The sequence below is a fragment of the Scardinius erythrophthalmus genome, assembly GCF_964197995.2.
Source record: "Scardinius erythrophthalmus genome assembly, chromosome: 8".
NCBI lineage: Eukaryota > Metazoa > Chordata > Actinopteri > Cypriniformes > Leuciscidae > Scardinius > Scardinius erythrophthalmus.
Window position 1 is genome coordinate 46,555,726 of NC_138228.1, and position 16,327 is coordinate 46,572,052.

General features: G+C 42.6%; 1 protein-coding gene across 1 annotated transcript in view; it reads left to right on the top strand.

Moving 5' to 3' along the window:
• Window positions 1-805: 805 nt before the first annotated feature.
• Window positions 806-16,327, top strand: part of LOC308694846 (uncharacterized protein C14orf132) — a 30,098-nt gene continuing 14,576 nt past the window's right edge. The window contains exon 1 of the mRNA XM_081372611.1: window positions 806-903. Within this exon, the coding sequence (XP_081228737.1) occupies window positions 820-903 (84 nt within the window). The 5' untranslated portion in view covers window positions 806-819. The remainder of the gene's footprint in view (window positions 904-16,327) is intronic.

Here is a 16,327-nt window from a genome sequence, read left to right on the forward strand (position 1 = left end):
TTTTATTTTGAAGTAAAAATATACAATTAGAACCGTTTGGGGTAAGATGAGTCACTTAGAATTGGCACAGAAGGCACTAAGTGGCATGTTTGTTATTATATGTAATAAGTATTGTAATTAATGGGGTTATTATGCAGTATTACCATGAATAAGATGTACATTTCAGACATCTGGCCTCTTGGAATAATTTGACATTTTGTTCTATAAATTCTAAATTAGCATATTTTTCTATTATTTTATTATAATAACACATTGGCTGATGCATCATCATTCTGGACATGCTAAACTTCCTGGGGCATCTTCCCTCATGTTATCCTATAACATTTGTAATGGTCATATATCGTGATTCTGTTGATTTACTAAATTGACGAGTGTTGTGTTATAGTGTTTGAATAGATTAAGTCTAACTGGGTCAATATTTATCAAGGCTATTTTAAGATTTCAGGGTGTTCTCATTGGTGTTTCATAACTGCGCAATATTTTAGTTTCATCAGTTATTGATTAGATATCAGCCTCGCTGCAAACAGATATTTGTGTATTTGGACTTTTGTCTCCAAACCTTACTCAGATTTAGCCCTTTGTGCTGTTAGTTATTGTAATTCAAAATTAAAAAAAGGAATATTGTTTACAGACTAATAGTTAATAGGTAGTAGGCAGTTCAAGAGTCAGTGTGTTTGACTGTCAAAGATTAAAAAAAAAAAAGTTGCATAAATAATTCTTTAAGGGTTGCGTGCACGTGCATGCCTGCAGCTGAATTCGTCAGCAGAAGCGCGCCGAGCCGAGCACAGTTACGCGCGCACAACAGCGACGGGCGCGAGGATGAGAGAGTTCAGTTCAGCTCAACACAACAACATCACATCTGCAGAGAAGAAGGGAATGGAGTTATCTCTGATGGCAGCACAGGTAGGATTAACTACCTCGTTTTGGTCATAAAATGTTGTTATATGTATAATTAATGGTAATTAGTTGACTCACAGATTGCTGTGGAATAGCGTGGTGCGACACTGCTTGACTGTCTCTCTCATCAATCTGCTTTTCACTGTAGAGGCTAACTTTTGGTTGCTGGTGTTCCGAGTGTTTTAACTATATTCTTCTAAAGAAAGTTAAAAGGAAACATTTATAGGCAAACCTCAGGTTTCACAGGAAAGGCTTAAGCTAGTCCCAGACTAAAATGCAAGTCTGAGCTGGTTTAACTGAACGCAACTTGCACTGATAACGTTATATCTTAAAATATGTCTCTTACATTTTGTCTCAAGATGCACATCAGTAATGTTTTTTTTTTTTTAAATAAAATAAAATAATGCACGATTATTAAACCTACTCAAATGTCTTTAACTAAGGCTTAAGCCTGTTTTAATCTAAGCCATGTCTGAATCATTTAAAATAGAAAAATAATAATAATAATAATCAAGCCAAAAATAAAAACAAATATGATAAATTACCTATAAAAAATGGGGATAATCTGAAGCGTATCAGTACAGTCCTGTATGCAATAGAATAATATTATTATTATGCCTTACATTCATTCATTTAAATAGTTTCAGTTAATTTATTTTAAATTGAAAAATAATTTAAAATAAATTCTGACCTATTCTTAATAATCAGGGCTTGACATTAACTTTATTTGCTCTCCAGCCACAGTGGCTTGTGGTTTTCCAAAGTTACGAGCCACTCATGCCTTTTCACTGGCCACAATTTTGACATCGATACCATGGAGAAAAACCATGCCTTATAGATATTTTTAATATTATCTCATAATTTGGCAGCAGGTTTATTACTTTAAGGTCTGACACACTGATCCAATATACTGTTACACATGCGTTTTCTTTCTCAACTGTTTACGTTCACTTAAAACATGACTCACTGTGTTTATGTGAATACTTGCCTAAACAGGCATTTTGACATTATATTGTGTGCATTTGACTTCAGGGCCGCACGATTAATCGCAATTTACATCAAATCGTTCTTAAATCGAGTTGGCTTATGGCGATAATGAAAGCGCAAATGCTGCGATTATTTTTTTTTATGTGCAGCTCGTCATTGATGTACGGCTCTGTAAACGCTGCTCACTCTGAAAGCACTGCGAGTTTGAGTCTCTTATAATGTGCATTTGAAAAATCAACACACATCAAACATCTTTCCAAACATGAGAGGCATCCTTCTTACTAGGGATGTCAATTTTCACAAATTTCCATGATCAATTAACGATCAATTAATCGTTAGCCTTAATACTGTAATTTGCGTCCACTGCAGTGGCATATGGCCAACAGCATGACAGGGTCTGCAAATGCAGCTCAAAACGCTATGTTCCTCACCAAATGAATGAGGTGGGTTAACTTTTTAATATAAATAAAGGGCTAGTAGGATTGTAAAATGTTTCGATGTGATTGATCATTTAATTAAATGACTTATTTAATAACTCTAAGAAGCATGCTTGTTAGAATGCGTACGCTCTTCCTGGGACAACGCGTTGAAACGGTAGCTAAACCCAATGAATTCACAACGATTTAATAAAAGTGTTCTCACGTTATGTAATATAACAGTCCCAATCATAGTTATTATTAGTAGTCCATTGCTGATTGAGCTGCGTGCTGGATGAATACCGGTAAAATGGAGCACTTTGCTAGTGTGTTATTTAACTCAAAGAAACGCATCCTTAATCAGATATATACAAAATAAACATAATATTATAAATTATATCTGCACAAAATGACGCAAATGCACAAGTGAACTTGAACTAAGTTACGTGACTGCCATTCAGAATGATGTGTTGTGGACGCGCTCTTCCTGGAGCAACGCGATGAAACACGGTAACTAAACCCAAATAATTCACAATGTTTTATTACAATATTGTTCTCTTTATAATGTTATATAATATGACAATCCCAATCATAGTTATCATTAGTCGTGCATAGCCGTTTGAGCTGCGCGCGCTGAAGCTGATCACGCTTTACTACTGCATTAATTCTTAACCAAATGCATCCTATATGAGATAAATCAGATATGGATAGGCCTACATAAAATAAACACAATATTACAACTTACATTTGCACAAAACAAAAGGCCGCGAATGCACACGCAAACTTATAGTCATGATGAAGATGTAAAATGGTCCCAAACATAACTCTGGTGCGTTCGCTTTACATGTTTTGCGGTTGAGCCGCACGCACACCCATGAACCAGTTTTATCGATTAAATGTATTATCGACAATTAATCGATCGTCGATTAATTGTTAACATCCCTACTTCTTACACAGAATAAGGCAGTCGTGTGTTTATTAGTCGTGTTTAATCAAAGCGTTTCAAACTTCTGTTTATTCAGATACAGCGATGATGCCCATAGGGATTTCCTGGAATGATGTGTGTTATCGTACTTCTGCGGTGGGGCATATTTGGTGTGTGTGTGTGAGACGCCCTCTGGTGTTCAGATGGATATGATGTGTGTGTGTGTGAGGGAGCCAGCCTAGAAATCTAGACGCGCCCTAGCGGCAGCAAAATGTATTTTGCAGTCAGGGTAGTTTAGCAACTCTCCGTTGACTTTTGAGCTGGAAAAACCAAACTCTAGTCAGGCCAATCACATCGTGTATAGAGTCGGTGGGCGGGCTTAACATAATGATGGCAGAATTGTGACAGTTCTGCGTGAATTCCCTGCTACTTTAAAACAAAGAAGAGTTGCTGCTGCTGGCGAACAGCAGTCTTTCGAATCGGCTTTGGCCGCGACTCTGGAGGACTTGGAGTTAAACTTTTCTTTGAGAAAAGAACAAAGAATGCCACTTAAGTCATTCTTAAAAAAGGAAGATGTGTTCGTAGTTTTGCCAGCCAGATACGGCAAAAGTTTAATCTATCAACTAGCTCGGCTGTTAGGTATGGGGCGCCGTTTGTAAAGCGGCTCACGCTGAAAATAACAGCAACATTTTGTCACATTTAGCTTCAAACGATGTTTAAAAAACTGGTATGAATTTTTGACGGTCACTTTTTATCACATTTACAACAATATTTGTCAACTTAGAGATATTTTAAATAGTTAAATCTAAATATTAAATGTTACACCTAAATGCTAAATCTAAATTTTAAATATAACTCTAAATCTAAATGTTAAATCTAAATCTAAATGTTAAGTCTAAATATTAAATCTAAATTCTAAATGTTAAATCTAAATGTTAAATCTAAATCTAAATGTTGAATCTAAATGTTTCGGGTGAAACTAATGCCGGTAACCGGAAGTGCCAAAATAAAAGCTTGAGTGTGTGTTTATAGCATGGTTTATAGTGTCAAATAACAAATAAAAACCATCTCATAATAATAATAATAACTATAATATAACGATAATAACTACCTAAAATAATAAACACGTTTGGAGAAACTGTAGAGTTTCGTGATTTTGCATATTAGTTAAATATTTAGTTTCACCCGAAACATTTAGATTCAACATTTAGATTTAGATTTAACATTTAGATTTAGATTTAACATTTTGATTTAACATTAAGATTTTGATTTAATATTTAGATTTAACATTTAGATTTAGATTCAACATTTAGATTTAGATTTAACATTTTGATTTAACATTAAGATTTTGATTTAATATTTAGATTTAATATTTAGATTTAACATTTAGATTTAGATTTAACATTTAGATTTAGATTTAATATTTAGATTTAACATTTAGATTTAGATTTAGATTTAACATTTAGGTGTAACATTTAATATTTAGATTTAACTATTTAAAATATCTCTAAGTTGACAAATATTGTTCAAAAATGGGATTGTCAAAAATTCATACCAGTTAAATACAACATTGTTTGAAGCTAAATGTGACAAAATGTTGCTGTTATTTTCAGCGTGAGACGCTTTACAAACAGCGGCCCATAGTTGGGAAAACGCTCTGGTTGGGTGAAGCGCTGTCCTATTGCATGCAGAGCGAATTTGAAAGACAGCCGTTTATCCCTCCCCTCGGATTGAGCCGTGACTATGGTGAGTTGCCAGACCCAACATCTTGATCTAGGTCTGACTTGCTAGGCTATGAGGGAGCAGCATTTACTACCGATCAGCCGCTGCACTGACAATAAAATAATCGCACCATTTGCCAAATCACGTGTGGTTTCATTGCGATTAATCGTGCTGCCCTAATTTGACTGTTGAAGTGCAGTAAGCAGCGAAAACCAGCTTTATTTGTGTGCACTTTGGGTGTGAGCTCAACATCTGCGGGAATGAGTACAATTATGTGCAATATGTGCAATCCCCCGCAGAAATTCATGCCCTGTAACAGCAACAATATTCATCCGGAGCAAATGAAACGAGTGTGTGAGGAGAGGCGGGTATAACTCTCTCTCTGAGAGATGAGAGAGAGAGAAAGAGCAGCTGCTGTCGTATATCTATTCTGAGGGAAATGTATTGGAAGCGTTTCAGATTTTTCAGTGTCAATATGTATCGGAAAAATGACATTTTTCACAACACTACATTGCACTTAGTTTATTATTTCCGAGGCCTTTTTTAAAAGACTACAATTGAAAAAGGTATATGTTATAGATAAAGTTCAACCCGTGGCTAGTAGTGACTGTGTTACACGCCGCTGCTGAAATACACACACATCTGGCGAATTGATGAGTGTTAATGTCGAACCCTGCTAATAATAAATAACACCTGAAAAGTGAGAGTCATGTAGTGAAGCATCTGGGGATGAAGCTGATTAATCATCCTGCTTTTCTTTGGGCACTTTATTATCAAGTGTTAAAATGTTAATTAGAATTTGCCAACGGTCACATCTGTTCCAAAACTCATAGTCCTGATGGAAATACGTGACCACGGACAGCCATGTGTCCTCATTTAAGCTGTTTAGTTGTGATTTAGAGCTCAGATTTCTAAAACAGTTGCTGCTAACAGGAAACGTTCTCAGAACTGGCAAGGTTACGAACAAACGTTCTTCCAGTGACGTTAATAGAACGTTCGTTCAAAGTTATCTGGTCTTTAATAATGTTCTCAAAACATTAGCACAAAAAAATTATCATAACTAAAAAAAACAGTTCTGTTTTTTTAATGTTTCGGAGAACGTTCAAAATTAATGTTCCCAATATGTTTGAAGAATGATAAATGGAAGCTTCCCTTAATGTTTGTAAAAACGAAACATTAAGATTAGTATTTTTTGTTAGCCGGTATGTGTGAAGCATTGGTGACACTCCATAAAAATAACATGATTTTATTTCACGACTGTCAGAAGCGCTTGATTCTGATTGGTCTGATATTTTTGTATAATGACGCTGACCTGTGAAACTGACTGTTTTTCAAAACTCTAAACATGCTGTAATAAATAATTTCAACTCATATCAATATTTCATGACCATTTAGGTTACTTGTTTATTTTTTTATAGGCTGTTCACAGCTTCGAGTCGACAGGCAACAATCTCAATAAGTAGGCTAGGTAATGTGAGGTGAGGCGTTTCTTGTGTATGTGTGAATCAAAAGTGAAGTTATAGGTTCTCGACTCATATTTAGTGTACGGTTCAAGGCCTCGAACATCACTCAGCCCTTTGGAAGCCACATTCCTTCAAGTTTACATGAAAGGCACTTCAGAGTTTCTTAAGCAAGCTCTGTGATGAAATGACAGTAAGAACACACACTAGCATCACGCTGTGAGATGGAGTGTGTGTAGGAAGGGTTTAGTCTGAGAGGTGATTAATTCTGCACAGGTGAGGAGGCTGCAGACTTCAAGCAAAGATGATAATGCTAATACATGTCATATGTAGTATTATACAGTGCTATGCAAAAGTTTAGACACCCATGCTAAAGTTGACTAAAAAGAGGAATAAAAAATCATCTTTTGGAAATTGAACTTAATGCCTTAATTTAAAAAATTAGGAAAAATCCAACCTTTAAGGACACCAATTTTCTTTGTGAATGAATAATGTATCGCAAATAAATAAATGTTCTTCCTTAAAATACAGGGTGCATAAGTTTGGACACCCCTATGTTAAATTCCCATAGAGGCAGGCAGATTTTTATTTTTAAGTATTTTTAAAAAATTTTTTTTTAGGATACTATGCATCCTGATAAAGTTCCCTTGGCCTTTGGAATTAAAATAGCCCCACATCATCACATAGCCTTCACCATACCTAGAGATTGGCATGGGGTACTTTCCATAAGATCATCTCTCAATGCAAATCAAACCAGCTATTAGGCTAACTGAAATAAAACCATGCCAATCTCTAGGTATGGTGAAGGCTATGTGATGATGTGGGGCTATTTTAATTCCAAAGGCCAAGGGAACTTTATCAGGATGCATAGTATCCTAAAAAAAATTTTTTTAAAAATACTTAAAAATAAAAATCTGCCTGCCTCTATGGGAATTTAACATAGGGGTGTCCAAACGTATGTACCCTGTATTTTAAGGAATAACATTTATTTATTTACGATACATTATTCATTCACAAAGAAAATTGGTGTCCTTAAAGGTTGGATTTTTCCTAATTTTTTAAATTAAGGCATTAAGTTCAATTTCCAAAAGATGATTTTTTATTCCTCTTTTTAGTCAACTTTAGTATGGGTGTATAAACTTATGCATAGCACTGTATGTACTGAGGTTTCATTACCATACTATGCTTTTTATAGTATGCTTACACAGTATGTGCGTGTCATAGCTCAATTAGAATTACAAAACTGAATTATTCCTGTTTTGGTGCAAACACTTGAATAAAATTATCAGTGTGGACATATACATAAATATACATATATACATACATACATACATATAAATAAATAAATATAGAGAGAGAGAGAGAGAGAGAGAGAGAGAGAATAGGGGTATAGATATAGGGATCATATACAGGGTTTAGACAATGACCAACAATGACAATGACAACAATATAGTGTTGGAGGATTCATGCCTATATATGCGCGCCTGGTGACCAATCTTCACTGATTTTACATTACATTCATGACTTTTTCCGTGTTTAAGTGCCATAATCGGGATCCCGTTGCATCTACCAACCCAGAAAACGTGAAAAGTGAAACCCAGCAACTGTGTTCTGGTGAGCCTTTCTCTGCAAGCATGTCAAAAAATAAGCCGATCAGATTTCGCTCTCCTTCTGACGTATGAAGAGGATGATCTTATAATATTACCGGCCCTTAATCTGCACGTTTACACCCACGGCTCCGACATTTGGTTTTCACAAGTGACCAGTTCTAATGCAATGGCAAAAGTTCGAGCAAAGTATGAAACTGTTCTGTCGACGAGCACTGAACACTATTGACCAAAACATGTCACAGCTGTCTAATAAAGACCTCAGGAACTGTGTCAACTTGTGTAAAAGTTAAGCATGTACTGAATCAATGTAACTCCACAACAACTACATAAATGTATCCACTAACCATTCAGAAACGTCCAGGTGCGTCTAAAAGTTGCAACCTCTTCCTGAGTCTCTCTGTAAGGCTGCACTCCCTACTGTTATTTCTGAAATTTGACTGACATTCACATGTTTTGTTATTGCTGGAGTATCTGAAGCACATGTAAAGGATCGGCCATCTTCTGAATGGAGGCGGAGCAGCGGCTCATTTGCATTTAAAGGGACACACACAAAAACGTGTTTTTGCTCACACCCTAAAAAGGCCAAATTTGACAAGCTATAATAAATGATCGGGGGGGTATTTTGAGCTGAAATTTCACAGGCACATTCAGGGGACACCATAGATTTATATTACATCTTGTGAAAAGGAGCATAATGTCACCTTTAAATTTGCACCTCGACTCTCCGGTTTCCACCAAAATCAAGTCAATATTCATGGTTGGGCTGCTGTAGCCAAACCTTTGGTCACTCGTGCCAATGCCAAATGTTGGTTTCATTGGTGCCAAGAGGTGCCTATCTTGGGCTGTGGACAATGTGAAACCTTGTTCTCTGATGAGTCCGCCTTCACTGTCTTTCTCACATCCATGGAAGTTACAGTGTGGAGAAACTCCAAAGACTGTTGTGTCCAGAGTGAAGCACGGGGTGGATCAGTGATGGTTTGGGCTCCAGTATCATGGCAGTCCTGACTGTGCTTGATGAACGCGTCACTTCCAAGGACCACCCAACCATTCTGGTGGACCATGTGCTCCTAATGGTTCAAACATAGTACCCTGAATGTGTTGCCGTGTATCAGCATGATAATGCACAATGATAATGTGACAGAATGGTTAGATGAACATGGAAGTGAAGGTGAAGATCTCCCATGGCCTGCACAGTCACCAGATCTGGGCTGGGTTTCCCGATATCGTTGTCTCTTATCGCACTACTAAGACTCTTAAGGAATATCTTAACTAAAGGTATACCATTGCTAGGCGTGTTCCCCGAGCTATAACTTAGGAAACTTCCTAAGATATTCCTTCTTATGTGCGACGTTACCCGGTGCTGTCTGTGGCGATGCTGCTGAATTAGTTGACATCGATGGCTCGAGAATCAACTATTCTCTCGTGCAGGGGCTGTTTATGTGAGAAAGAGGTGTTCTTTATAAAAGAAGCACTTCAGAAATAGTTGAAATTGCATTTATTAGGATATAAAAAATAATCCAGACTATAATAGCCTAGCCTACATATTTTAAAATTGTATCATATATTGCTGCCAAAATAACCATTTCACATTTTTACAGCTTTCTTCTCTTTCCCATGTTTGTTCGCTGAGGTGGAGCTGCAATGAAATATTGTTCTTGTAAATACTTTCCAGCATTTCAGTAATAAAAGTGTACATCTTACGTATGGTGCTCGGATCAAATAGGATTTAAACAGTTAAATTTGTATCTCTTCTTGTAAACTCAGAGATGTGGATTCAGACGGCAGTTAAATTAGGCTACCACACGACCGGTTTGTCAAAAAAACAGTAGGTAATTTGGCCAGGGATTTTTACATGGGTTGGGTGAGAAAAAAAACACTGACATTATATAGGACTATTATTAGCGTCCGAATAGGACTTAACCGACAGTCTGTTTTCACTGGCCTTTGGAAGCGCTCCGCGGACGCCGCCGTCTTTTAGCACAACTATTCGCTGTATCACCGTCATAGTTTGAGCAAACTCCCCACCACAATCATTCCCTTTAAATAGACTATTAAGCCTGTAATGGTTTGCCAGCTGATGCACCTTTGGATAATATAATTAAAAATCTAACAACAATCAGTGTAATGACAATTTCATTCTTTGGATGAAAACACTTGAATTCGCCTAATTGAACACTGTCTGGGTGTATTAAAACTCCAGAGTTATATTCGTGTAGATCTGCAACAGTGATGAGGTGAAGCTAAGAACGGTCCAGACCAACCTTCCCAACGTATGACTTACAGAAGGTGTACTTAACTAAGAACGTTTCGGGAAACACGTATTAACGGTAAGGTACAGCTTAAGGTGTAGGGCTGGGCGATATGGAGCAAAAAATATATCTTGATATATTTAGCTATATCTCGATATACGATATATATCTCGATATCTTTACAGGAAAAAGAACCCCCCAAAAACTACTGCAAAAACAAATATGCCAAATACCACAAAGTCTTTTTTATTGAAGTGCAAAGAGGTAGGCAGTTCACATAGGAACAAGTGCTTCTGCAACATTTTTAAATAATATATTTTTTTTATTCTTTTTTTTTTTTATAATTAAAACTAACATCATCAAGTATGATATTTTTTTACTTTGAGCAATTCTGGAGCTATAATTGACTCTAGGAGCATAAAACAAAACAGCTCCTTGGAAAAAATTTAATGTAAAATTGTAGTTATAAATAAAGGTTTATTTTAGTTCAGATTAACATTTGAGGCAATTGTATTCATAATGTCAAAATAAAACCGACGTAATGTTACTTGAAGGCATTATAGCCTACTATTCCTGGCAAACTTCCATGGTTGCAGTAAGTGTTACTACAGTAAATCCATGGTGAATGTTGCTGATCTGTGGACACTATAGTTCATTCATGGCACAATGTTTCTCCTGGTTTCCACGTCAGCGCTGTTTGATCCGTTAATAACGGAGAAATGTGAATGTTTCTCACTAGATCTAGCAGCGATGTTATTACTTCTGTGGCGAATTCAAATGCTTTCTTTACTGGATCTCTCTTATTAGCAGCGTGTAGTAACAGTGTCGCATGATCATGATTGGCTCGCGCTTCTTTGGTCCAAACTGATAAACGGTCCTTCAACCACACAATAACGAGCAGTTTCGTTCCGCTTGCATTACGTTTGCCATTTAATGTTGGGCAATGTTGTGGTCGCGCCGGCGTCTCTTACATTGAGCGCGCTTGCCACGAGCAATGCGCCTACATTTGAAATAACGACATTTTTATAAATATAAACAAAATATCGATATATACGATATGTCAAAATCCATATCGTGTTTAAAAAATATCTCGATATATTTTAAATATCGAGATATCGCCCACCCCTATTAAGGTGTAACTTAAGAACGACGTAGCGTTAAGAAGGTATTTTGGAGGAGCAAGTCAGAAAACATTTTCCTCCACCAGCATCATATAGTGATCTGGCTACTGTTCTGGAAGAGGAATGGCTCAAACAGGGACGCCGCTAAGGGGGGGAAGTTAGGACGATTCTAAGGGCCTTTTTTGGGGCCCCCAGAGATCGATTTTATTCTTTCCCAACCTCATATTCTTTCATAAGGCCCAGGATTGCTCGCGGCGCCCCGCTGTATTGGCCACAAAAGGAGGCCCTACACCTATCAGCGCTGCCGATTTAACGCATTAAAGGGATAGTTCACCCAAAAATGAAAATTAGCCCATGATTTACTCACTCTCAAGCAATCCTAGGTGTAAATGACAAACGAATACAATCAGAGTTATATTAAAAAATGTCCTGGCTCTTCCAAGATTTATAATGGGAGTGAACGGCTTTGGAAGTCCATACGGCGAAAGAGTAACTCTTGAACTTGAATGGATCACAAGTGCCCAAAACTTTAATTTTGTTCAGATATTTTAGTTTTTCTTCTTTTAAGAGGTGATTTAAATATGAATGGCTTAAAACAGACCTGTGCTGCAGTTCTGAGGACGTTTTGCGCCACGCTAGTCACGTGACTGAAAACGTCTCGGTTACTGATGTAACCCTCGTTCCCTGAAGGAGGGAACGGGAGACGTAACGTCGACGTGACGACGTAATTGGGATCACTTCAGGGAGCCCTATCAACTTCGAGTGTCTACAGAACGAGCCAATGAACGTTGGCGTGCGTGAATCGCGTCACGCGCCCCGCCCTGCCGCGCGGGTATAAACAGGAAGCGGGCGCACGCACACATTGTTTTTCGCTGAGGAGCCGAGATTTGTGACGGCCATGCAGCGATGGTCAGCAACGGTGGCGACGGGACGTTACGTCTCCCGTTCCCTCCTTCAGGGAACGAGGGTTACATCAGTAACCGAGACGTTCCCTTTCAGTCGCTCACGTTCGACGTAACGTCGACGTGACGACGTAATTGGGATCCCATGGAAAACGCCACGGTTGCTGCCACATCCAGCGCCCTACGCAAGACTCTCAGACCCCCAACTGCTGGGGCGGAAGATCTGCGTAGAGGGAGTTCAACTGCTGTTCCATTATACCCCACACAGCGGAACTCTTGGATAACACTGGGAAAGCGTACCTCTCCAGGGGAAAGAACGCTGCGGAGCCACATCCTGCCCGAAGGGAGGTAGAATACACATATGGACTGGCCGAAGGGGCAGTGCGACATATGGAATGTCACTGGGGTGGCTCCACCCGAAGGGGGAGACACACCGGACAGTGACGGCAGAGCAGACTCTGCCAAGGGAAGACACGGGCTCACCGCAGGGAACTGGTCGTGGAAGAATACACATATGGGATCGCCGCAGGGATCACCACATATGGAACCCAGCCTAGCACAAGTTACACAAGCATACGAGCACTAGGCCTGGCGTCGGACGCTCCGCAACGTCCGACTGCCGAAGGGGTGCGGAGGAACTCACAGGGTTCGCCAATGGGGAACTCGACTGGAGTAAAAAGCGCACGTATCCGTTCCTAGGAAGGGAGTGGCGCAGCAAGCCGACACTAGAGCGGGAACTTCTGTGTTACCGGCTAGTAGAAGCGAGCACACAGGAAGAAACCGGCTCAACACGTAAGCTATAAAACCTAGCGAACGTGTTAGGTGTCGCCCAGCCCGCAGCTCTACAGATGTCTGTCAGCGAGGCGCCGTGAGCCAGCGCCCAGGAAGAAGCGACACTCCTAGTGGAGTGGGCTTTCAACCCAGGCGGGCAGGGCACGCCTTGGGCTTCGTAAGCCAAGGCGATGGCATCCACTATCCAGTGGGCCATCCTCTGCTTGGAGACAGCCTTCCCTTTCTGCTGGCCTCCGTAACAGACGAAGAGCTGATCTGAGGTCCTGAGGCTTTGCGTTCTGTCCACGTACAGACGCAGAGCGCGAACGGGACAGAGAAAAGCCAGGGCTGGGTCTGCCTCCTCCGAAGGCAGCGCTTGCAGGTTCACTACCTGGTCCCGGAAGGGAGTGGTAGGAACCTTGGGCACGTATCCGGGCCGGGGTCTCAGGATGACGTGAGAGTTATCCGGGCCGAATTCTAGGCACGATTCGTCGACCGAAAATGCATGCAGGTCCCCTACCCTCTTGATAGAGGCCAATGCAACCAGGAGTACTGTCTTACAGGACAGAATTTTTAACTCAGCTGATTGCAGAGGCTCAAAGGGTGGTCTCTGAAGTGCCGAAAGGACCAGAGACAAGTCCCAAGAGGGTATAGAGAGTGGGCGAGGAGGATTCAGTCTCCTCGCTCCCCTCAGGAACCTGACGATCAGGTCATGCTTTCCCAAAGACTTACCATCAACAGCATCGTGATGTGCGGCAATAGCGGCAACATACACTTTAAGGGTGGAGGGAGACAGCCTTCGCTCCAGCCCTTCTTGCAGGAAGGAAAGCACGGCTCTGATCGAGCAAGATCGGGGGTTCTCCTCGTGAGAGGAGCACCAGTCAACGAACAGGTTCCACTTCAACGCATAGAGGCGCCTCGTAGAGGGGGCTCTAGCGGAAGTGATGGTGTCAACTACCGCAGGGGGTAGGTCACCTAGAACCTCCGCGTCCCGTCCAGGGACCAGACATGGAGTTTCCAGAGGTCTGGACGCGGGTGCCATAAGGTGCCCCGTCTCTGAGAGAGCAGGTCTTCTCTCAGAGGAATGGGCCAGGGAGGGGCTGTCGCGAGGAGCACTAGTTCCGGGAACCAGGCCGGTTGGGCCAATACGGCGCAACTAACAAGACCTGCTCCTCGTCCTCCCTGACTTTGCACAAGGTCTGTGCAAAGTGGGCTCACTGGGGGAAACGCATACTTGCGAAGGCCCCGGGGCCAGCTGTGTGCCAGAGCATCCGTGCCGAGGGTCCCCTCGGTCAGAGAATAGAACAACTGGCAATGAGACGTGTCCGGGGCGGCAAACAGATCTACCTGAGCGGTCCCGAAGCGCCTGAAAATCAGCTGGACCACCTGGGGATGGAGTCGCCATTCTCCCGGTAGCACCTGCTGCCGTGAGAGCTCGTCGGCTGCACGGTTGAGCAGGCCCGGAATGTAAATGGCACGAAGCGACCTCAGATGCTTCTGACTCCAGAGGAGGAGATGGCGGGCGAGTTGTGACATGCGGCGGGAACGTAGACCACCTTGGCGGTTGATGTACGCAACGGTCGCAGTGCTGTCCGTACGGACCAGTACGTGCTTGCCTAGTAGCAGCGTTTTGAAACGGCTCAGTGCAAGACGTACTGCTAACAACTCGAGGCAGTTGATGTGCCAATGCAGTTGAGGCCCCGTCCACAGACCTGAAGCTGCATGCCCGTTGTACGTGGCCCCCCAGCCGGTGGTAGAGGCATCCGTGGAGACCACAGAGTGCCTGGACACTTGTTCCAGGGGAACACCTGCCCGCAGGAAGGAAGGGTCCGACCACAAGCTGAGAGTTTGGCGACAGTGCGGAGTCAATTGGACCCGGCACGAGCCGCTCTGCCACGCCCATCTCGGGACTCGATCGTGGAGCCAGTGTTGGAGCGGCCTCATATGAAGCAATCCGAGCGGCGTAACCGCGGCTGCAGATGCCATATGCCCCAGGAGCCTCTGAAACAGTTTCAGTGGTGCCGCTGTTCTGCGTCTGAGCGTGCTCACGCAGTACAACACTGACTGGACACGGGCCTCGGTGAGGCGCGCTGTCATGTTGATCGAGTCCAACTCCATACCAAGAAAAGAGATCCTCTGCCCGGGGGTGAGTTTGCTCTTTTCCCAGTTGACCCGAAGCCCTAGGTGGCTGAGGTGACTGAGCACCATGTCCCTGTGTTCGCACAACTGCTCTCTCGACTGGGCCAGAATAAGCCAGTCGTCGAGGTAGTTGAGGATGCGAACACCACGCTCGCACATGGGAGCAATGGCCGCCTCCGCGACTTTCGTGAAGACGTGGGGCGACAGGGCCAGCCCGAAGGGTAAGACCTTGTACTGATATGCCCGTCCCTCGAACGCAAAGCGGAGAAACGGTCTGTGTCGAGGGAGAATCGAAACATGAAAGTACGCGTCCTTCAGGTCGATCGCTGCAAACCAATCTTGGGGACGGATGCATTTGAAAATGCGTTTCTGCGTAAGCATCTTGAACGGTAGCCTGTGAAGGGACCGGTTCAGGACGCGCAGGTCCAAGATTGGTCGTAACCCACCACCTTTCTTGGGTACAATGAAGTACGGGCTGTAGAAGCCGGTCTTCATATCGGCTGGAGGGACCGGCTCGATCGCGTCCTTCGCCAGTAGGACTGCGATCTCTGCCCTGAGCACAGGGGCATTGTCCGCCAGAACACGGGTGAACAGGATGCCCTTGAAAGCAGGGGGGCGCCGGGCGAACTGAATCGCATAGCCGAGTCTGATGGTACGGATGAGCCAGCGAGACGGGCTGGGAAGTGTTAACCAGGCTCCCAGAGACCGAGCAAGCGGGACTAACGGCACCACAGACGTACCCGGGGTGGGGCAGCGCGGCGGAATGCAGGGACCCGACTCGGACGGCACAGCGGCCCGAAGTGGGGTCTGAGTGTGTGGTGCAGCACATACCTGCTTCCGTCGAAGGGCAGAGTGAGTGTGAGGAGGCGAGAGCACGTCCGGAACACAGCCACTGCTGCTCACTGGCGATGAAAGAGGGGCTCGGGAGTGACAAGGCAAGGCGGCGTCATCGACTGCCAAGCGCGCCCTCTTTTTTTGAAAATGTGGGTAACACTGACCCGTGGGTCAGTGGCGGAACAAAAAGAAAAGGAAACAAAAGATTCTCCGCCCGGCCCTCCACCGGGGGAAGGAGTGGCGCCTTCGCCATCTCCTGAAGAGCAACTTGATCCACCTCCGCGCCGCCCGTCT